The sequence below is a fragment of the Aedes albopictus genome, chromosome 3, assembly GCF_035046485.1.
Source record: "Aedes albopictus strain Foshan chromosome 3, AalbF5, whole genome shotgun sequence".
NCBI classification, from domain to species: domain Eukaryota; kingdom Metazoa; phylum Arthropoda; class Insecta; order Diptera; family Culicidae; genus Aedes; species Aedes albopictus.
Window position 1 is genome coordinate 379,103,066 of NC_085138.1, and position 22,360 is coordinate 379,125,425.

The 22,360-nt window shown below is 37.9% G+C and overlaps 2 protein-coding genes across 7 annotated transcripts in view; one reads left to right on the forward strand and one right to left on the reverse strand.

Moving 5' to 3' along the window:
• Window positions 1-22,360, reverse strand: part of LOC109409926 (nephrin) — an 851,818-nt gene that overhangs the window by 580,487 nt on the left and 248,971 nt on the right. The window lies entirely within an intron of this gene.
• Window positions 10,162-10,908, forward strand: LOC134284132 (dentin sialophosphoprotein-like; the record flags this gene model as incomplete). Its single annotated transcript, XM_062842456.1, has 1 exon — window positions 10,162-10,908. A coding segment is annotated over one exon (747 nt), but the record flags the coding sequence as incomplete, so codon positions are not given.

The following is a 22,360-nucleotide window of genomic DNA, read 5'->3' on the forward strand; positions in this document are numbered from 1 at the left end:
TCCCTGTGCAATTTTATGGGGGATTTTTCCTACGAATTTTCCCTGTTTTATAGGAATTCCTCGTTAAGTTTCTCCAGAAATTCTCCCTGCTGAGTTCCTCCTGGAGTTTGTTCATGAGTTTCATTTTGAGCGATACTGTAGGGGTTTTGCTAAGCTTCTCCAAAAAATCCTTCCGTTGCTCCTGGAGCCCCTCAGGAGTTGCTTCAATAGATTTCTCGGTATTCGATATAGATTTCTTCTAGAGTTGTTTTATGAGTTTGTCCTCCTAGAGCTTTCTTCTGAAGTTCGTCCTGGAGTGTTTTTAAGGGTACCACTAAGAGATCCTAAGGAAGTGTTTGCTGGAGTTTTTCTTCAAGTTAGTTTTGAAATTCCTGCATGAGTTCTTTCTAGGGTTCTTTTTTTTGCCTAGGGTGGTTCAGTTTGATCACAAGTACCTGCTGGCTCCATACATCCAAAGAAACTGTTGGGAATTTTAAAATTCAGAAAAAGTTTCGAATAGCATTTTTATTTGCTATCAAACTATTGAAGTTACTTCCTCAGCACAAAAAAATCATGGACTCTGCAAGCACTGGGGATTTCTTCTGAAGATCTCCTGAGGATTTACACTGGTCGTTTTTGATCATAATGGAATTGATCCAAGTATTTTCCGAAGAATTTCTGAAAAAATATGTTCTATGAAATTCTCCAGAGATTTCATAGAAGAGTTCTTCCTGATAATCGTCCTGTAGATACCATTTCTCCAGGAAATTGTTCATAAAATCTTCTGGGAAAACCTGAAGTTATTCATCGCCAGATCCTTCCTAGCTTATTCTGAAAGTTGTTCTATACCATTTGTCCAAAAGTTTCACTGGGAATACCTGCTAGTCCTTGTTGGGGTTCTAGTTAGCCTAGAATAAGACTATGGATCGGAAATCTGGAGACGGTAGGTTCGATTCCCGTTCCAGTCGTGACAAATTTCTTGACTTCCTGAGCATAGCGTATCATTGTGCTTGCTTCACAACATACAAATTCATGCAATGGCAGGCAAAGCAAGCAACCAAATTAAAAACTGTGGAAGTGTTTAAAGAACACTAAGTTGAAGGCAAGTCCCAGTGGGCCATAACTAAGGAGAAGGAGAAGGACCTGTTAGTCCACACAGTCCAAGAATATTTAGGAAAACTTTAAAAAAAATCGAATCAAAATAATTTCAAACAAAGCCAACCCTATCATCGGACTTGTTGACGTTTGATCCCACTGTAAGTCATTCCATTGCGAATGAAGCCTTCCTGAACTTCCCCAGGAAGCACAAACCCCCAAAAAATACCATTCTCATGACCCAGTGGCCCCATTTCCATTTCCCAATTCTTTCGCACCCTGACTTCAAAACGCAGGACACATACTACAGCACACAGCACATCAAAGGTCACGTTCGACCTTTTGCCGGACCGTAAAAGTATGTACTGCTGCCTGCAACAACTGCTCGTCATCCGCTTAACCTGCAAAAGGTAGGTGCCAAGGTTAACCTTGTGTTATGTTGTGTTGTCGGCTTGGCCCGCCTACTCCCTTCAATATATTCTCAATCGGTCTTTGGTCCTCCACCCACGTGCGCCGCCAGCCACCCCTCTTAAAAGCTCCTAAGTGAGCAATTTTCACGCAAGGATGCCGGTAACAAACCCCCACTTCGCTTCGCCTTTTGCCCCTTTCCCGTCCGCCATGACTTATGATGTCAAACTGTTGGGGTTCGGATCGGGATGAAATTGCGTTCTTTGGTGGTCCGTCTGCCTGCCTAGCCTAGCCTACCTACCAACAGCTACGGTCCGTGACTTTTCCTCGGCAAGAACCTCGTCGACTACCGACCTGTGCTGGTAGGTACTTGGCTATTGATTTTCTGCCATTCTTTGTTTATGGCAAACGAACGGCGGCGTGGCGTGGCGTAGTGATCCTCTCCCATGCTGTACTCGTACGGGGGAAAAGGGTTTAGTCAGGAAGAAAGGATGCTGAGATGCAGCCCAGAACGGAAGCACCACTACTGACTGTGGCTGGGCTGTTCTTTGTCGGGGAAAATTGCACACGTCAGGAAAATGTGCTGCTGTAATGCGGATGGAGAACGGTAGACGCACTTGAGCACACACGCACGCACTCACACGATGACGAGAATGTGGAAGATTGTTTAGTTACAGTGTGTAGGTACCAACAATAAGGATTGGTAAGTCAATGTTTGGGAAGGATGCCAGGCGGGGATGACTTCAAAGGCTGGTGCGTGAGTTCGAACATCAATCACTACATATTGAGAGTTGAATGGAGGTAATCGATAGGGCGATTCGTGTAATTTTGAAAGTTAAACTTAATTATCTGAGTACTCATAGATAAAAAAGCTTATTCATTGGTAAGACATTGAATCCGGCTGAAAAAAATATTAAAATAGTTTTCCAGAAAGTGTGTTGTAATAATTTTAACCAATGAGTGATATCGGCCAAATGTGGCTAACAGTGGCCATTATTTGCCATCATTGGCCATCAGTGGCCATCATTCACTAACAGTGGCCATACTTGGCCTACAGTACTGGCCGTAATTGGCCATAATTGGCCAATAGCCAACAGTGGCTATCATTGACTAACAATGGGTATATTAGGCCAACAGGGCCATCTTTGTAAATTGTGTAGAAAACTAAATGGCATTCATAGCCATTTGTTTGCAAAGTTATGTAACTTGAGAGCCAACGTACAATTTTTAGCAGAAATCAAGTAAATTTTAAATGGGTGATCTGCATCTGTTTTCTGTTCCGCAATTCTGAAGGAATCTTCTAACTGGAGGTGCAGATTTTCTTATAGTTTACTGTGTAACTTTTAGTTCGGAAATTATTTACGCGAAATTTATTCAAAGTCGTCAACGTCGTCAAAGCCGTTAACATTTGACCATGTCTTAAACATGTGTTTCAATGTTTTTTTTACTTCTGAAACCTAGGATTTGAAATAAAAAACACAACAAAAACAACTCCCTTTCAGTGGGAACAAAGTTCAAAGCACTTCCCTAGTGCTACACTACGCAAAGGAAAAAGTAAAAACCATCAGGCGACAGGCGAGAGGCGACGACCATGGCCAATGACAACAATAATGAGAGGCAAAACAACCATTAGCATCGCCATTATCGATACGCCATTAATGCTGATTGCTCTCTTGGTTCCGATTTTTTCCACCTCCATACTGTCTGCTGCTGTTGCTGGTGGTGCTACCGGATGCTGTTGCAGCATCCATATTGCCGTCGTTCAGTAGGCATCCGTCCGCACTCGCATCAGCATCGAGATGTGGGGTTACTAGGGACGACTAACTGCAACTAGGCAGGAACCCGAAAAACGATGGATAACAAAGCTCAGACTACATATTTGTAAAAACAGATTGTCACAAGTCAACAGATTTGTTATTATAATACTCATGATGTATTAAGTATTGTGTATTGTGATTAGCGATTCCCGATTTCCGATTTCCGATTACCGATTTCCGATTTCTGATTTGTGATTTCTGATTCTTCAGATTCTTCAGATTCTTCAGATTCTTCAGATTCTTCAGATTCTTCAGATTCTTCAGATTCTTCAGATTCTTCAGATTCTTCAGATTCTTCAGATTCTTCAGATTCTTCAGATTCTTCAGATTCTTCAGATTCTTCAGATTCTTCAGATTCTTCAGGTTCTTCAGATTCTTCAGATTCTTCCGATTCTTCCGATTCTTCAGATTCTTCAGATTCTTCAGATTCTTCAGATTCTTCAGATTCTTCAGATTCTTCAGATTCTTCAGATTCCTAAGATTCTTCAGATTCTTTAGATTCTTCAGATTCTTCAAATTCTTCAGATTCTTCAGATTCTTCAGATTCTTCAGATTCTTCAGATTAGGGCCCATATAGCCGATGCGGTAAACACACGGGTATTCAGAATGACCATGCTGAGGGTGACGGGTTCGATTCCCGGTCGGTCCAGGATCTTTTCGTAAAGGAAATTTCCTTGACTTCCTTGGGCATAGAGTATCTTCGTGCCTGCCACACGATATACGCATGCAAAATGGTCATTGGCAGAGGAAGCTCTCAGTTAATAACTGTGGAAGTGCTCATAGAACACTAAGCTGAGAAGCAGGCTCTGTCCCAATGAGGACGTTACGCCAAGAAGAAGAAGAAGAAGAAGATTCTTCAGATTCTTCAGATTTTTCAGATTTTTCAGATTCTTCAGATTCTTCAGATTCTTCAGATTCTTCAGAACCTTCAGATTCTTCAGATTCTTCAGATTCTTCAGATTCTTCAGATTCTTCAGATTCTTCAGATTCTTCAGATTCTTCAGATTCTTCAGATTCTTCAGATTCTTCAGATTCTTCAGATTCTTCAGATTCTTCAGATTCTTCAGATTCTTCAGATTCTTCAGATTCTTCAGATTCTTCAGATTCTTCAGATTCTTCAGATTCTTCAGATTCTTCAGATTCTTCAGATTCTTCAGATTCTTCAGATTCTTCAGATTCTTCAGATTCTTCAGATTCTTCAGATTCTTCAGATTCTTCAGATTCTTCAGATTCTTCAGATTCTTCAGATTCTTCAGATTCTTCAGATTCTTCAGATTCTTCAGATTCTTCAGATTCTTCAGATTCTTCAGATTCTTCAGATTCTTCAGATTCTTCAGATTCTTCAGATTCTTCAGATTCTTCAGATTCTTCAGATTCTTCAGATTCTTCAGATTCTTCCGATTCCTAAGATTCTTCAGATTCTTTAGATTCTTCAGATTCTTCAGATTCTTCAGATTCTTCAGATTCTTCAGATTCTTCAGATTCTTCAGATTCTTCAGATTCTTCAGATTCTTCAGATTCTTCAGATTCTTCAGATTCCTAAGATTCTTCAGATTCTTCAGATTCCTAAAATTCTTCAGATTCTTCAGATTCCTAGGATTCTTCAGATTCTTCAGATTCTTCAGATTCTTCAGATTCTTCAGATTCTTCAGATTCTTCAGATTCTTCAGATTCTTCAGATTCTTCAGATTCTTCAGATTCTTCAGATTCTTCAGATTCTTCAGATTCTTCAGATTCTTCAGATTCTTCAGATTCTTCAGATTCTTCAGATTCTTCAGATTCTTCAGATTCTTCAGATTCTTCAGATTCTTCAGATTCTTCAGATTCTTCAGATTCTTCAGATTCTTCAGATTCTTCAGATTCTTCAGATTCTTCAGATTCTTCAGATTCTTCAGATTCTTCAGATTCTTCAGATTCTTCAGATTCTTCAGATTCTTCAGATTCTTCAGATTCTTCAGATTCTTCAGATTCTTCAGATTCTTCAGATTCTTCAGATTCTTCAGATTCTTCAGATTCTTCAGATTCTTCAGATTCTTCAGATTCTTTAGATTCTTCAGATTCTTCAGATTCTTCAGATTCTTCAGATTCTTCAGATTCTTCAGATTCTTCAGATTCTTCAGATTCTTCAGATTCTTCAGATTCTTCAGATTCTTCAGATTCTTCAGATTCTTCAGATTCTTCAGATTCTTCAGATTCTTCAGATTCTTCAGATTCTTCAGATTCTTCAGATTCTTCAGATTCTTCAGATTCTTCAGATTCTTCAGATTCTTCAGATTCTTCAGATTCTTCAGATTCTTCAGATTCTTCAGATTCTTCAGATTCTTCAGATTCTTCAGATTCTTCAGATTCTTCAGATTCTTCAGATTCTTCAGATTCTTCAGATTCTTCAGATTCTTCAGATTCTTCAGATTCTTCAGATTCTTCAGATTCTTCAGATTCTTCAGATTCTTCAGATTCTTCAGATTCTTCAGATTCTTCAGATTCTTCAGATTCTTCAGATTCTTCAGATTCTTCAGATTCTTCAGATTCTTCAGATTCTTCAGATTCTTCAGATTCTTCAGATTCTTCAGATTCTTCAGATTCTTCAGATTCTTCAGATTCTTCAGATTCTTCAGATTCTTCAGATTCTTCAGATTCTTCAGATTCTTCAGATTCTTCAGATTCTTCAGATTCTTCAGATTCTTCAGATTCTTCAGATTCTTCAGATTCTTCAGATTCTTCAGATTCTTCAGATTCTTCAGATTCTTCAGATTCTTCAGATTCTTCAGATTCTTCAGATTCTTCAGATTCTTCAGATTCTTCAGATTCTTCAGATTCTTCAGATTCTTCAGATTCTTCAGATTCTTCAGATTCTTCAGATTCTTCAGATTCTTCAGATTCTTCAGATTCTTCAGATTCTTCAGATTCTTCAGATTCTTCAGATTCTTCAGATTCTTCAGATTCTTCAGATTCTTCAGATTCTTCAGATTCTTCAGATTCTTCAGATTCTTCAGATTCTTCAGATTCTTCAGATTCTTCAGATTCTTCAGATTCTTCAGATTCTTCAGATTCTTCAGATTCTTCAGATTCTTCAGATTCTTCAGATTCTTCAGATTCTTCAGATTCTTCAGATTCTTCAGATTCTTCAGATTCTTCAGATTCTTCAGATTCTTCAGATTCTTCAGATTCTTCAGATTCTTCAGATTCTTCAGATTCTTCAGATTCTTCAGATTCTTCAGATTCTTCAGATTCTTCAGATTCTTCAGATTCTTCAGATTCTTCAGATTCTTCAGATTCTTCAGATTCTTCAGATTCTTCAGATTCTTCAGATTCTTCAGATTCTTCAGATTCTTCAGATTCTTCAGATTCTTCAGATTCTTCAGATTCTTCAGATTCTTCAGATTCTTCAGATTCTTCAGATTCTTCAGATTCTTCAGATTCTTCAGATTCTTCAGATTCTTCAGATTCTTCAGATTCTTCAGATTCTTCAGATTCTTCAGATTCTTCAGATTCTTCAGATTCTTCAGATTCTTCAGATTCTTCAGATTCTTCAGATTCTTCAGATTCTTCAGATTCTTCAGATTCTTCAGATTCTTCAGATTCTTCAGATTCTTCAGATTCTTCAGATTCTTCAGATTCTTCAGATTCTTCAGATTCTTCAGATTCTTCAGATTCTTCAGATTCTTCAGATTCTTCAGATTCTTCAGATTCTTCAGATTCTTCAGATTCTTCAGATTCTTCAGATTCTTCAGATTCTTCAGATTCTTCAGATTCTTCAGATTCTTCAGATTCTTCAGATTCTTCAGATTCTTCAGATTCTTCAGATTCTTCAGATTCTTCAGATTCTTCAGATTCTTCAGATTCTTCAGATTCTTCAGATTCTTCAGATTCTTCAGATTCTTCAGATTCTTCAGATTCTTCAGATTCTTCAGATTCTTCAGATTCTTCAGATTCTTCAGATTCTTCAGATTCTTCAGATTCTTCAGATTCTTCAGATTCTTCAGATTCTTCAGATTCTTCAGATTCTTCAGATTCTTCAGATTCTTCAGATTCTTCAGATTCTTCAGATTCTTCAGATTCTTCAGATTCTTCAGATTCTTCAGATTCTTCAGATTCTTCAGATTCTTCAGATTCTTCAGATTCTTCAGATTCTTCAGATTCTTCAGATTCTTCAGATTCTTCAGATTCTTCAGATTCTTCAGATTCTTCAGATTCTTCAGATTCTTCAGATTCTTCAGATTCTTCAGATTCTTCAGATTCTTCAGATTCTTCAGATTCTTCAGATTCTTCAGATTCTTCAGATTCTTCAGATTCTTCAGATTCTTCAGATTCTTCAGATTCTTCAGATTCTTCAGATTCTTCAGATTCTTCAGATTCTTCAGATTCTTCAGATTCTTCAGATTCTTCAGATTCTTCAGATTCTTCAGATTCTTCAGATTCTTCAGATTCTTCAGATTCTTCAGATTCTTCAGATTCTTCAGATTCTTCAGATTCTTCAGATTCTTCAGATTCTTCAGATTCTTCAGATTCTTCAGATTCTTCAGATTCTTCAGATTCTTCAGATTCTTCAGATTCTTCAGATTCTTCAGATTCTTCAGATTCTTCAGATTCTTCAGATTCTTCAGATTCTTCAGATTCTTCAGATTCTTCAGATTCTTCAGATTCTTCAGATTCTTCAGATTCTTCAGATTCTTCAGATTCTTCAGATTCTTCAGATTCTTCAGATTCTTCAGATTCTTCAGATTCTTCAGATTCTTCAGATTCTTCAGATTCTTCAGATTCTTCAGATTCTTCAGATTCTTCAGATTCTTCAGATTCTTCAGATTCTTCAGATTCTTCAGATTCTTCAGATTCTTCAGATTCTTCAGATTCTTCAGATTCTTCAGATTCTTCAGATTCTTCAGATTCTTCAGATTCTTCAGATTCTTCAGATTCTTCAGATTCTTCAGATTCTTCAGATTCTTCAGATTCTTCAGATTCTTCAGATTCTTCAGATTCTTCAGATTCTTCAGATTCTTCAGATTCTTCAGATTCTTCAGATTCTTCAGATTCTTCAGATTCTTCAGATTCTTCAGATTCTTCAGATTCTTCAGATTCTTCAGATTCTTCAGATTCTTCAGATTCTTCAGATTCTTCAGATTCTTCAGATTCTTCAGATTCTTCAGATTCTTCAGATTCTTCAGATTCTTCAGATTCTTCAGATTCTTCAGATTCTTCAGATTCTTCAGATTCTTCAGATTCTTCAGATTCTTCAGATTCTTCAGATTCTTCAGATTCTTCAGATTCTTCAGATTCTTCAGATTCTTCAGATTCTTCAGATTCTTCAGATTCTTCAGATTCTTCAGATTCTTCAGATTCTTCAGATTCTTCAGATTCTTCAGATTCTTCAGATTCTTCAGATTCTTCAGATTCTTCAGATTCTTCAGATTCTTCAGATTCTTCAGATTCTTCAGATTCTTCAGATTCTTCAGATTCTTCAGATTCTTCAGATTCTTCAGATTCTTCAGATTCTTCAGATTCTTCAGATTCTTCAGATTCTTCAGATTCTTCAGATTCTTCAGATTCTTCAGATTCTTCAGATTCTTCAGATTCTTCAGATTCTTCAGATTCTTCAGATTCTTCAGATTCTTCAGATTCTTCAGATTCTTCAGATTCTTCAGATTCTTCAGATTCTTCAGATTCTTCAGATTCTTCAGATTCTTCAGATTCTTCAGATTCTTCAGATTCTTCAGATTCTTCAGATTCTTCAGATTCTTCAGATTCTTCAGATTCTTCAGATTCTTCAGATTCTTCAGATTCTTCAGATTCTTCAGATTCTTCAGATTCTTCAGATTCTTCAGATTCTTCAGATTCTTCAGATTCTTCAGATTCTTCAGATTCTTCAGATTCTTCAGATTCTTCAGATTCTTCAGATTCTTCAGATTCTTCAGATTCTTCAGATTCTTCAGATTCTTCAGATTCTTCAGATTCTTCAGATTCTTCAGATTCTTCAGATTCTTCAGATTCTTCAGATTCTTCAGATTCTTCAGATTCTTCAGATTCTTCAGATTCTTCAGATTCTTCAGATTCTTCAGATTCTTCAGATTCTTCAGATTCTTCAGATTCTTCAGATTCTTCAGATTCTTCAGATTCTTCAGATTCTTCAGATTCTTCAGATTCTTCAGATTCTTCAGATTCTTCAGATTCTTCAGATTCTTCAGATTCTTCAGATTCTTCAGATTCTTCAGATTCTTCAGATTCTTCAGATTCTTCAGATTCTTCAGATTCTTCAGATTCTTCAGATTCTTCAGATTCTTCAGATTCTTCAGATTCTTCAGATTCTTCAGATTCTTCAGATTCTTCAGATTCTTCAGATTCTTCAGATTCTTCAGATTCTTCAGATTCTTCAGATTCTTCAGATTCTTCAGATTCTTCAGATTCTTCAGATTCTTCAGATTCTTCAGATTCTTCAGATTCTTCAGATTCTTCAGATTCTTCAGATTCTTCAGATTCTTCAGATTCTTCAGATTCTTCAGATTCTTCAGATTCTTCAGATTCTTCAGATTCTTCAGATTCTTCAGATTCTTCAGATTCTTCAGATTCTTCAGATTCTTCAGATTCTTCAGATTCTTCAGATTCTTCAGATTCTTCAGATTCTTCAGATTCTTCAGATTCTTCAGATTCTTCAGATTCTTCAGATTCTTCAGATTCTTCAGATTCTTCAGATTCTTCAGATTCTTCAGATTCTTCAGATTCTTCAGATTCTTCAGATTCTTCAGATTCTTCAGATTCTTCAGATTCTTCAGATTCTTCAGATTCTTCAGATTCTTCAGATTCTTCAGATTCTTCAGATTCTTCAGATTCTTCAGATTCTTCAGATTCTTCAGATTCTTCAGATTCTTCAGATTCTTCAGATTCTTCAGATTCTTCAGATTCTTCAGATTCTTCAGATTCTTCAGATTCTTCAGATTCTTCAGATTCTTCAGATTCTTCAGATTCTTCAGATTCTTCAGATTCTTCAGATTCTTCAGATTCTTCAGATTCTTCAGATTCTTCAGATTCTTCAGATTCTTCAGATTCTTCAGATTCTTCAGATTCTTCAGATTCTTCAGATTCTTCAGATTCTTCAGATTCTTCAGATTCTTCAGATTCTTCAGATTCTTCAGATTCTTCAGATTCTTCAGATTCTTCAGATTCTTCAGATTCTTCAGATTCTTCAGATTCTTCAGATTCTTCAGATTCTTCAGATTCTTCAGATTCTTCAGATTCTTCAGATTCTTCAGATTCTTCAGATTCTTCAGATTCTTCAGATTCTTCAGATTCTTCAGATTCTTCAGATTCTTCAGATTCTTCAGATTCTTCAGATTCTTCAGATTCTTCAGATTCTTCAGATTCTTCAGATTCTTCAGATTCTTCAGATTCTTCAGATTCTTCAGATTCTTCAGATTCTTCAGATTCTTCAGATTCTTCAGATTCTTCAGATTCTTCAGATTCTTCAGATTCTTCAGATTCTTCAGATTCTTCAGATTCTTCAGATTCTTCAGATTCTTCAGATTCTTCAGATTCTTCAGATTCTTCAGATTCTTCAGATTCTTCAGATTCTTCAGATTCTTCAGATTCTTCAGATTCTTCAGATTCTTCAGATTCTTCAGATTCTTCAGATTCTTCAGATTCTTCAGATTCTTCAGATTCTTCAGATTCTTCAGATTCTTCAGATTCTTCAGATTCTTCAGATTCTTCAGATTCTTCAGATTCTTCAGATTCTTCAGATTCTTCAGATTCTTCAGATTCTTCAGATACTCTAATTCTGAATGTCTGAATGTTAGAATGTCTGAATGTTAAAATTTCCTATTTCCGATTTCCGATTTCCGATTTCCGATTTCCGATTTCCGATTTCCGATTTCCGATTTCCGATTTCCGATTTCCGATTTCCGATTTCCGATTTGCGATTTCCGATTCCCGATTTCCGATTTCCGATTTCCGATTTCGGATTTCCGATTTCCGATTTCCGATTTCCGATTTCCGATTTCCGATTTCCGATTTCCGATTTCCGATTTCCGATTTCCGATTTCCGATTTCTGATTTCCGATTTCCGATTTCCGATTTCCGATTTCCGATTTCCGATTTCCGATTTCCGATTTCGGATTTCTGATTTCTGATTTCTGATTTCTGATTTCTGATTTCTGATTTCTGATTTCTGATTTCTGATTTCTGATTTCTGATTTCTGATTTCTGATTTCTGATTTCTGATTTCTGATTTCTGATTTCTGATTTCTGATTTCTGATTTCTGATTTCTGATTTCTGATTTCTGATTTCTGATTTTTGATTTCTGATTTCTGATTTCTGATTTCTGATTTCTGATTTCTGATTTCTGATTTCTGATTTCTGATTTCTGATTTCTGATTTCTGATTTCTGATTTCTGATTTCTGATTTCTGATTTCTGATTTCTGATTTCTGATTTCTGATTTCTGATTTCTGATTTTTGATTTCTGATTTCCCTTTGCTCGGACAGTACTGCTGGGCCATCTCACCGGTTGTGTGGTACTCTTTTTCACCTCCCACAGGCAGTAGACGGCTTTGCCAGACAACCGACAACGACAACAAGGGATGCCTCTGGGCACAGTCCGTTGTTGCCTTGTGATGTGACATTATCCAGGTCCATCTACGAAGAGTCCAACTTAAAAGGCATGAGTGCAACACCGGTCCGGTAAGGGGACAAGCGTTTGAACTAATTGAGTAGTGCCCATTGCATCGTACAGGTACCTCGAACCAGGTTCAAGACGCAAAAGTGATGTTTCTTTTCTCTGCGTGGATGTTTATCGGAGTGGTATCAGCCAGACGACGTGCTGGAGTTGAATCAATTAGAAGAGTCCGGGAGTGGCTCCGACCGATTGGCCCCACTGCTGGGAGCTGTTTAGTGAACCGTTTGCTCCCTCCTGGCACTAAACGATTGCTGCGTTATTCTGATCTGATCTGACTGTTTCTGTTTAAAGAAAGGCAATTGCTTCGCTTTCGCGGTATAACTTGGAAACATTACAAGTTTTGACAGCTCAATAAGCGACGTTTTCCGAACACGATAAAGTTAGGCCGGTGCCAACGGGTAGGAGATGTTCTGCTTGGTTGATATGTACACAAAATTGTTGACATGAAGGAGATTTCCAGTTACTTCATAACATTGCATCAAATTATGAAGAGTTGGTAAATATTGAATGTGTCGCTGGCAAAGATATTTCCGGTGAACACGACTTGGGGATCATTTTTCGAGGAATTATAGCGATGAGGGAGAAAACAGCTTTCTTTGTGTGTTACAGCTTTCAGTTCTAAGAAGAACATTTATAAAACATACTTTCACAGAAGATTTTCAGAAGAATTTGTATTTAATGCTTTGCTGTTAACAACAAGTATATACAGAGATGATCTATCTATTAGTGGAAGACATCTTTCTCCCAGAAAATTGCATGAATTGACATACTGAGGTTTTCTTAAAGCTAAATTAAATTCTGCATGCAGCATGCACCATACCGCAGAACAATGAAAACTTAAACACGGTACACTATATTAAATTTCCCGAAGAACTTTCAATTTCTCCGACGAAGCTGTTTGTTAGTTTTTCTTTTCATTTTTCCTTCCGTTCCATCGCACTTCGGTTCGCCATTTTTCTGCGTCTTCAAACCAAAACCGACATGTGTTTCCATCAGTGTTGCCAGTTTCATCGTTTTTTCAAACCCAGTCAGCCGATTTGACCCAAATAGACTGGCAACAGCTATCCCTAACGCTCGACAAAGCGTGGAGTATTTCAAAAATGCATCAATGCTTTTTCTTTGGCATGTTTGCTATGTTTTCTTACCGAAAGTTTCGAGGCAACATCCTTTCGGAAAGAGGCAACTTTGACTTCTTTTCTGCTTCTCGCCAATTCAATCTAACTCACAGAAAAACCAGAACTTTAAAGAAGCAAACTCCTCAGTCGACAGAATCGGAATTCTTCACCCTCCCCTTCGTCACTTCCTTCAACTGAGTTCGATTGTTGGACGAAAGTTTTTCCTTTTTCTTTTGCCGCGGTGCCTGACGACGACGACGCCCAATAGTGTGAAGTGTGAAAGAACATTCAGCAGTGCAGGAGCGCTTACAAACAGTGCAGCTCTGACATACCAACACCAACACCGTCAGCTAGCAACATAATTGACGGAAAGTATGTGGGTGCGGTTCCAAAGCGGAAATCGACAGTATTTAGCAAGGAGCGGACAAGCCAATTTGTCGGCGCAAAGTTCGGTGCGTTCAATTTGGTGTGGCGAAATTGCCGGATTGCCGTTGTTAGTCGATTCTTTTCGTTTTTTTTGTTCGGATGAGGAGGTGTTTGCCGAGAGTTGGAGTTTAATTTTCTACGTTTCGTCGAGATAGTAAGAACTTTGGTTCTGTTTTGTTTGATGGAATGATATACTTGCATTTTATAAACTGTTTCTTAGTCGATACTGTTTCCAAATGCTAACTTCTGTAACTTATTCGATGTTTCTTACATTTTTATTTTTTTTTAATCTTCGAATTCCCAAATTTCTAAAATTCTAAGTTTCCAAATTTTTATATTAAAAAATTTCTAAATTTTCAAATTTCCAAATTTTAAAATTTTCAAATTTCCAAATTTTTAAATTTTCAAATTTTTAAATTTCCAAATTACTATATTTTCAAGCTTCTGAATTTCTGAATTTCTGAATTTCTGAATTTCTGAATTTCTGAATTTCTGAATTTTTGAATTTCAAAATTTCTGAATTTCTAAATTTTTGAATTTCTGAATTTCTGAATTTCTGAATTTCTGAATTTCTGAATTTCTGAATTTCTGAATTTCTGAATTTCTGAATTTCTGAATTTCTGAATTTCTGAATTTCTGAATTTCTGAATTTCTGAATTTCTGAATTTCTGAATTTCTGAATTTCTGAATTTCTGAATTTCTGAATTTCTGAATTTCTGAATTTCTGAATTTCTGAATTTCAGAATTTCTGAATTTCTGAATTTCTGAATTTCTGAATTTTTGAATTTCAAAATTTCTGAATTTCTAAATTTTTGAATTTCTGAATTTCTGAATTTCTGAATTTCTGAATTTCTGAATTTCTGAATTTCTAAATTTCTGAATTTCTGAATTTCTGAATTTCTGAATTTGTGAATTTGTGAATTTGTGAATTTGTGAATTTGTGAATTTGTGAATTTCTGAATTTCTGAATTTCTGAATTTCTGAATTTCTGAATTTCTGAATTTCTGAATTTCTGAACTTCTGAATTTCTGAATTTCTGAACTTCTGAATTTCTGAATTTCTGAATTTCTGAATTTCTGAATTTCTGAATTTCTGAATTTCTGAATTTCTGAATTTCTGAATTTCTGAATTTCTGAATTTCTGAATTTCTGAATTTCTGAATTTCTGAATTTCTGAATTTCTGAATTTCTGAATTTCTGAATTTCTGAATTTCTGAATTTCTGAATTTCTGAATTTCTGATTTTTTGAATTTCTGAATTTCTGAATATCTGAATTTCTGCATTTCTGAATTTCTGAATTTCTGAATTTCTGAATTTCTGAATTTCTGAATTTCTGAATTTCTGAATTTCTGTATTTCTGAATTTCTGAATTTCTGAATTTCTGAATTTCTGAATTTCTGAATTTCTGAATTTCTAAATTTCTGAATTTCTGAATTTCTGAATTTCTGAATTTCTGAATTTCTGAATTTCTGAATTTCTGAATTTCTGAATTTCTGAATTTCTGAATTTCTGAATTTCTGAATTTCTGAATTTCTGAATTTCTGAATTTCTGAATTTCTGAATTTCTGAATTTCTGAATTTCTGAATTTCTGAATTTCTGAATTTCTGAATTTCTGAATTTCTGAATTTCTGAATTTCTGAATTTCTGAATTTCTGAATTTCTGAATTTCTGAATTTCTGAATTTCTGAATTTCTGAATTTCTGAATTTCTGAATTTCTGAATTTCTGAATTTCTGAATTTCTGAATTTCTGAATTTCTGAATTTCTGAATTTCTGAATTTCTGAATTTCTGAATTTCTGAATTTCTGAATTTCTGAATTTCTGAATTTCTGAATTTCTGAATTTCTGAATTTCTGAATTTCTGAATTTCTGAATTTCTGAATTTCTGAATTTCTGAATTTCTGAATTTCTGAATTTCTGAATTTCTGAATTTCTGAATTTCTGAATTTCTGAATTTCTGAATTTCTGAATTTCTGAATTTCTGAATTTCTGAATTTCTGAATTTCTGAATTTCTGAATTTCTGAATTTCTGAATTTCTGAATTTCTGAATTTCTGAATTTCTGAATTTCTGAATTTCTGAATTTCTGAATTTCTGAATTTCTGAATTTCTGCTGAATTTCTGAATTTCTGAATATCTGAATTTCTGAATTTCTGAATTTCTGAATTTCTGAATTTCTGAATTTCTGAATTTCTGAATTTCTGAATTTCTGAATTTCTGAATTTCTGAATTTCTGAATTTCTGAATTTCTGAATTTCTGAATTTCTGAATTTCTGAATTTCTGAATTTCTGAATTTCTGAATTTCTGAATTTCTGAATTTCTGAATTTCTGAATTTCTGAATTTCTGAATTTCTGAATTTCTGAATTTCTGAATTTCTGAATTTCTGAATTTCTGAATTTCTGAATTTCTGAATTTCTGAATATCTGAATTTCTGAATTTCTGAATTTCTGAATTTTTGAATTTATGAATTTCTGAATTTCTGAATTTCCGAATTTCTGAAGTTTTGAATTTCTGAATTTCTGAATTTCTGAATTTCTGAATTTCTGAATTTCTGAATATCTGAATATCTGAATATCTGAATATCTGAATATCTGAATTTCTGAATTTCTGAATTTCTGAATTTCTGAATTTCTGAATTTCTGAATTTCTGAATTTCTGAATTTCTGAATTTCTGAATTTCTGAATTTCTGAATTTCTGAATTTCTGAATTTCTGAATTTCTGAATTTCTGAATTTCTGAATTTCTGAATTTCTGAATTTCCGAATTTCTGAATTTCTGAATTTCTGAATTTCTGAATTTCTGAATTTCTGAATTTCTGAATTTCTGAATTTCTGAATTTCTGAATTTCTGCTGAATTTCTGAATTTCTGAATATCTGAATTTCTAAATTTCTGAATTTCTGAATTTCTGAATTTCTGAATTTCTGAATTTCTGAATTTCTGAATTTCTGAATTTCTGAATTTCTGAATTTCTGAATTTCTGAATTTCTGAATTTCTGAATTTCTGAATTTCTGAATTTCTGAATTTCTGAATTTCTGAATTTCTGAATTTCTGAATTTCTGAATTTCTGAATTTCTGAATTTCTGAATTTCTGAATTTCTGAATTTCTGAATTTCTGAATTTCTGAATTTCTGAATTTCTGAATTTCTGAATTTCTGAATTTCTGAATTTCTGAATTTCTGAATTTCTGAATTTCTGAATTTCTGAATTTCTGAATTTCTGAATTTCTGAATTTCTGAATTTCTGAATTTCTGAATTTCTGAATTTCTGAATTTCTGAATTTCTGAATTTCTGAATTTCTGAATTTCTGAGTTTCTGAATTTTTGAATTTCTGAACCCCAGAACTTTGGAATTTCGGCGAATATCTGAATTTTAAAATTTCGGAATTTCTGAAATTCTGGTCCTGAAGGTTAATGATTCCTTAACTTAAATTTAAGAAATATGCCAGATGGCACTTTTCAAATCCGTACCATGCCGTCTCACCGTCGTTTGCGTCATCATAGAAAATAAAATCTCGTGCTTCTCCATCCCCGGCAGTCTAGCAGATTAATTCCACTACACGCACAAATTGGCTACAAATTCGTTTTCGCGTACATCTAACCTTGCGAGGTCGGATTTTTCATCCTGCTGGTAAACCGTTTGCTGGCTTGGTGAAAATTGCCAAAATGACTACGCCGTTGTCGTCGCCGTTTTCGTTGTCATCGTAATCTGATTCCGGAAGCTCTTAGCAGCACCGCCTTTCTAAGCAGCAGTCACAGGACCAACAAACAACAACAACAACGACGTCGACTGCGCCGCTGTAATGGCAGCAGCAACGGCACGTAGATTCCATTAGATTTCGTTATCGCTGAGATTTGTGTCACCGGGATTGGCACACACTCAAATGTACGCACACACGCACACATACGCAGAAAATCTGACGGGAAAACACGCACGGGGATCATCGGTTGAGTGCTACTAGATAGAGTCCCGCTCGCAGGCCGAGACGAAACGAAAGTGTTCACGAGGGCTTTCCTTAGAGAGCAGGAAAAAAAAGCGAGCGAAATTTATGCAACGCTTTGAACGGAATACAAATCGATTTGGGCGCAGTGCGTCAAAGTCTCGTGTGTCTGGCACGTGGAGAGAACTCTAAAGTCGTTTGAATCGGAATTTATTCGGTTGGAATTGAACTGCTGAAAGTTTAGGAACTGCACTGATTCTTGGTAGACAGTTGAAAAATATACACTGCAAACTCTCAAACATTCAATTTGTTCAATGCTAATTGCATGAAATTTTGAAGTCCAATTGGTTCTATGGAGGTTTATATAGCCGTCATAAAACTTTTATTCTTTTTCATTGGTTTTATCGTGGTCTCATGAAGCTGTTTGAGTCTGATTGACTCAAAAATAATGCTTGAATAGAAACATTTCTATTCTGATAGTGGAAAGCAAATTCAAGTTAAAAAATATTAAAACCTTCATAAAACTAGGAATATTGTTTAAAACTGCCTTGTTTCAATTTCGTGAGACGGTCTAGATTTAGAGTTATCGGTGATGGCTTTCACTTGGCAGATAGCAGTTTGAGTCCCTCTCAAAACTTTTTCTTATTTGTCATCAACTTTATTGTTTTTTTTTTGTGCCATGGTGATGCTTTCGTTTTTTCAAGTGTGCTCAATGCACTTTTTTCCTTAAGTGTCATTCGCGCCCGGTATAGAAAAAACAATCGTTTGAAATTCAACATTATTCGGCATCTGCGTACTCGTCATTCATCATCCAACAAATAAGGACGATCGTTAAAATCCCAGCGAAAAATGAGAAAAGTTCAATTAACACACGAAAAAAAAACTGTTGAATCGAAAACCCATAAACTGTGGTCGAAAAGCTGACAACCGCTCCCCCATGACTATGAGCTGCATACAGTTTTGCACTTTTGTGCTGAGTTTCCAGCTATATTAAAATGCGGTTTTAGGAGTTCGGTTTTTGGTTAATTAAAACTGAATGCAGCTGTGCTTCCGTTACGTTTTCGAAACTGGTGGTGCAAACTTCAACTGGATTTCTGTTGGAAATTTACTGCCAACTAGCCGACCGACCGACAACAGTCTGGGCCCAGTTTTCTCGTGGGGAATAGTTTCTACCGGATGGGTTCGAATTGAGTGTGCTCAAATGGATTTTGCTTCTAGATACCCGGTTCCTTGGCCTGTTTCTCGTTCGAATCAGAAACCTATTGCCGAATATGTGTTTTCAATACTCACTGGTACGAGTAGATTGACTAAGCGATTAAAAAATCAAAAATTCAGAAATTCAAAAATTCAGAAATTCAAAAATTCAGAAATCCAGAAATTCAGAAATTCAGAAATTCAGAAATTCAGAAATTCAGAAATTCAGAAATTCAGAAATTCAGAAATTCAGAAATTCAGAAATTCAGAAATTCAGAAATTCAGAAATTCAGAAATTCAGAAATTCAGAAATTCAGAAATTCAGAAATTCAGAAATTCAGAAATTCAGAAATTCAGAAATTCAGAAATTCAGAAATTCAGAAATTCAGAAATTCAGAAATTCAGAAATTCAGAAATTCAGAAATTCAGAAATTCAGAAATTCAGAAATTCAGAAATTCAGAAATCCGGAGAGGATTTCTCCGGAAATCCGGAGAGGATTTCTCCGGAAATCCGGAGAGGATTTCTCCGGAAATCCGGAGAGGATTTCTCCGGAAATCCGGAGAGGATTTCTCCGGAAATCCGGAGAGGATTTCTCCGGAAATCCGGAGAGGATTTCTCCGGAAATCCGGAGAGGATTTCTCCGGAAATCCGGAGAGGATTTCTCCGGAAATCCGGAGAGGATTTCTCCGGAAATCCGGAGAGGATTTCTCCGGAAATCCGGAGAGGATTTCTCCGGAAATCCGGAGAGGATTTCTCCGGAAATCCGGAGAGGATTTCTCCGGAAATCCGGAGAGGATTTCTCCGGAAATCCGGAGAGGATTTCTCCGGAAATCCGGAGAGGATTTCTCCGGAAATCCGGAGAGGATTTCTCCGGAAATCCGGAGAGGATTTCTCCGGAAATCCGGAGAGGATTTCTCCGGAAATCCGGAGAGGATTTCTCCGGAAATCCGGAGAGGATTTCTCCGGAAATCCGGAGAGGATTTCTCCGGAAATCCGGAGAGGATTTCTCCGGAAATCCGGAGAGGATTTCTCCGGAAATCCGGAGAGGATTTCTCCGGAAATCCGGAGAGGATTTCTCCGGAAATCCGGAGAGGATTTCTCCGGAAATCCGGAGGAAATCCGGAGAGGATTTCTCCGGAAATCCGGAGAGGATTTCTCCGGAAATCCGGAGAGGATTTCTCCGGAAATCCGGAGAGGATTTCTCCGGAAATCCGGAGAGGATTTCTCCGGAAATCCGGAGAGGATTTCTCCGGAAATCCGGAGAGGATTTCTCCGGAAATCCGGAGAGGATTTCTCCGGAAATCCGGAGAGGATTTCTCCGGAAATCCGGAGAGGATTTCTCCGGAAATCCGGAGAGGATTTCTCCGGAAATCCGGAGAGGATTTCTCCGGAAATCCGGAGAGGATTTCTCCGGAAATCCGGAGAGGATTTCTCCGGAAATCCGGAGAGGATTTCTCCGGAAATCCGGAGAGGATTTCTCCGGAAATCCGGAGAGGATTTCTCCGGAAATCCGGAGAGGATTTCTCCGGAAATCCGGAGAGGATTTCTCCGGAAATCCGGAGAGGATTTCTCCGGAAATCCGGATCCGGAGAGGATTTCTCCGGAAATCCGGAGAGGATTTCTCCGGAAATCCGGAGAGGATTTCTCCGGAAATCCGGAGAGGATTTCTCCGGAAATCCGGAGAGGATTTCTCCGGAAATCCGGAGAGGATTTCTCCGGAAATCCGGAGAGGATTTCTCCGGAAATCCGGAGAGGATTTCTCCGGAAATCCGGAGAGGATTTCTCCGGAAATCCGGAGAGGATTTCTCCGGAAATCCGGAGAGGATTTCTCCGGAAATCCGGAGAGGATTTCTCCGGAAATCCGGAGAGGATTTCTCCGGAAATCCGGAGAGGATTTCTCCGGAAATCCGGAGAGGATTTCTCCGGAAATCCGGAGAGGATTTCTCCGGAAATCCGGAGAGGATTTCTCCGGAAATCCGGAGAGGATTTCTCCGGAAATCCGGAGAGGATTTCTCCGGAAATCCGGAGAGGATTTCTCCGGAAATCCGGAGAGGATTTCTCCGGAAATCCGGAGAGGATTTCTCCGGAAATCCGGAGAGGATTTCTCCGGAAATCCGGAGAGGATTTCTCCGGAAATCCGGAGAGGATTTCTCCGGAAATCCGGAGAGGATTTCTCCGGAAATCCGGAGAGGATTTCTCCGGAAATCCGGAGAGGATTTCTCCGGAAATCCGGAGAGGATTTCTCCGGAAATCCGGAGAGGATTTCTCCGGAAATCCGGAGAGGATTTCTCCGGAAATCCGGAGAGGATTTCTCCGGAAATCCGGAGAGGATTTCTCCGGAAATCCGGAGAGGATTTCTCCGGAAATCCGGAGAGGATTTCTCCGGAAATCCGGAGAGGATTTCTCCGGAAATCCGGAGAGGATTTCTCCGGAAATCCGGAGAGGATTTCTCCGGAAATCCGGAGAGGATTTCTCCGGAAATCCGGAGAGGATTTCTCCGGAAATCCGGAGAGGATTTCTCCGGAAATCCGGAGAGGATTTCTCCGGAAATCCGGAGAGGATTTCTCCGGAAATCCGGAGAGGATTTCTCCGGAAATCCGGAGAGGATTTCTCCGGAAATCCGGAGAGGATTTCTCCGGAAATCCGGAGAGGATTTCTCCGGAAATCCGGAGAGGATTTCTCCGGAAATCCGGAGAGGATTTCTCCGGAAATCCGGAGAGGATTTCTCCGGAAATCCGGAGAGGATTTCTCCGGAAATCCGGAGAGGATTTCTCCGGAAATCCGGAGAGGATTTCTCCGGAAATCCGGAGAGGATTTCTCCGGAAATCCGGAGAGGATTTCTCCGGAAATCCGGAGAGGATTTCTCCGGAAATCCGGAGAGGATTTCTCCGGAAATCCGGAGAGGATTTCTCCGGAAATCCGGAGAGGATTTCTCCGGAAATCCGGAGAGGATTTCTCCGGAAATCCGGAGAGGATTTCTCCGGAAATCCGGAGAGGATTTCTCCGGAAATCCGGAGAGGATTTCTCCGGAAATCCGGAGAGGATTTCTCCGGAAATCCGGAGAGGATTTCTCCGGAAATCCGGAGAGGATTTCTCCGGAAATCCGGAGAGGATTTCTCCGGAAATCCGGAGAGGATTTCTCCGGAAATCCGGAGAGGATTTCTCCGGAAATCCGGAGAGGATTTCTCCGGAAATCCGGAGAGGATTTCTCCGGAAATCCGGAGAGGATTTCTCCGGAAATCCGGAGAGGATTTCTCCGGAAATCCGGAGAGGATTTCTCCGGAAATCCGGAGAGGATTTCTCCGGAAATCCGGAGAGGATTTCTCCGGAAATCCGGAGAGGATTTCTCCGGAAATCCGGAGAGGATTTCTCCGGAAATCCGGAGAGGATTTCTCCGGAAATCCGGAGAGGATTTCTCCGGAAATCCGGAGAGGATTTCTCCGGAAATCCGGAGAGGGATTTCTCCGGAAATCCGGAGAGGATTTCTCCGGAAATCCGGAGAGGATTTCTCCGGAAATCCGGAGAGGATTTCTCCGGAAATCCGGAGAGGATTTCTCCGGAAATCCGGAGAAGATTTCTCCGGAAATCTCGGAGAGGATTTCTCCGGAAATCCGGAGAGGATTTCTCCGGAAATCCGGAGAGGATTTCTCCGGAAATCCGGAGAGGATTTCTCCGGAAATCCGGAGAGGATTTCTCCGGAAATCCGGAGAGGATATCTCCGGGA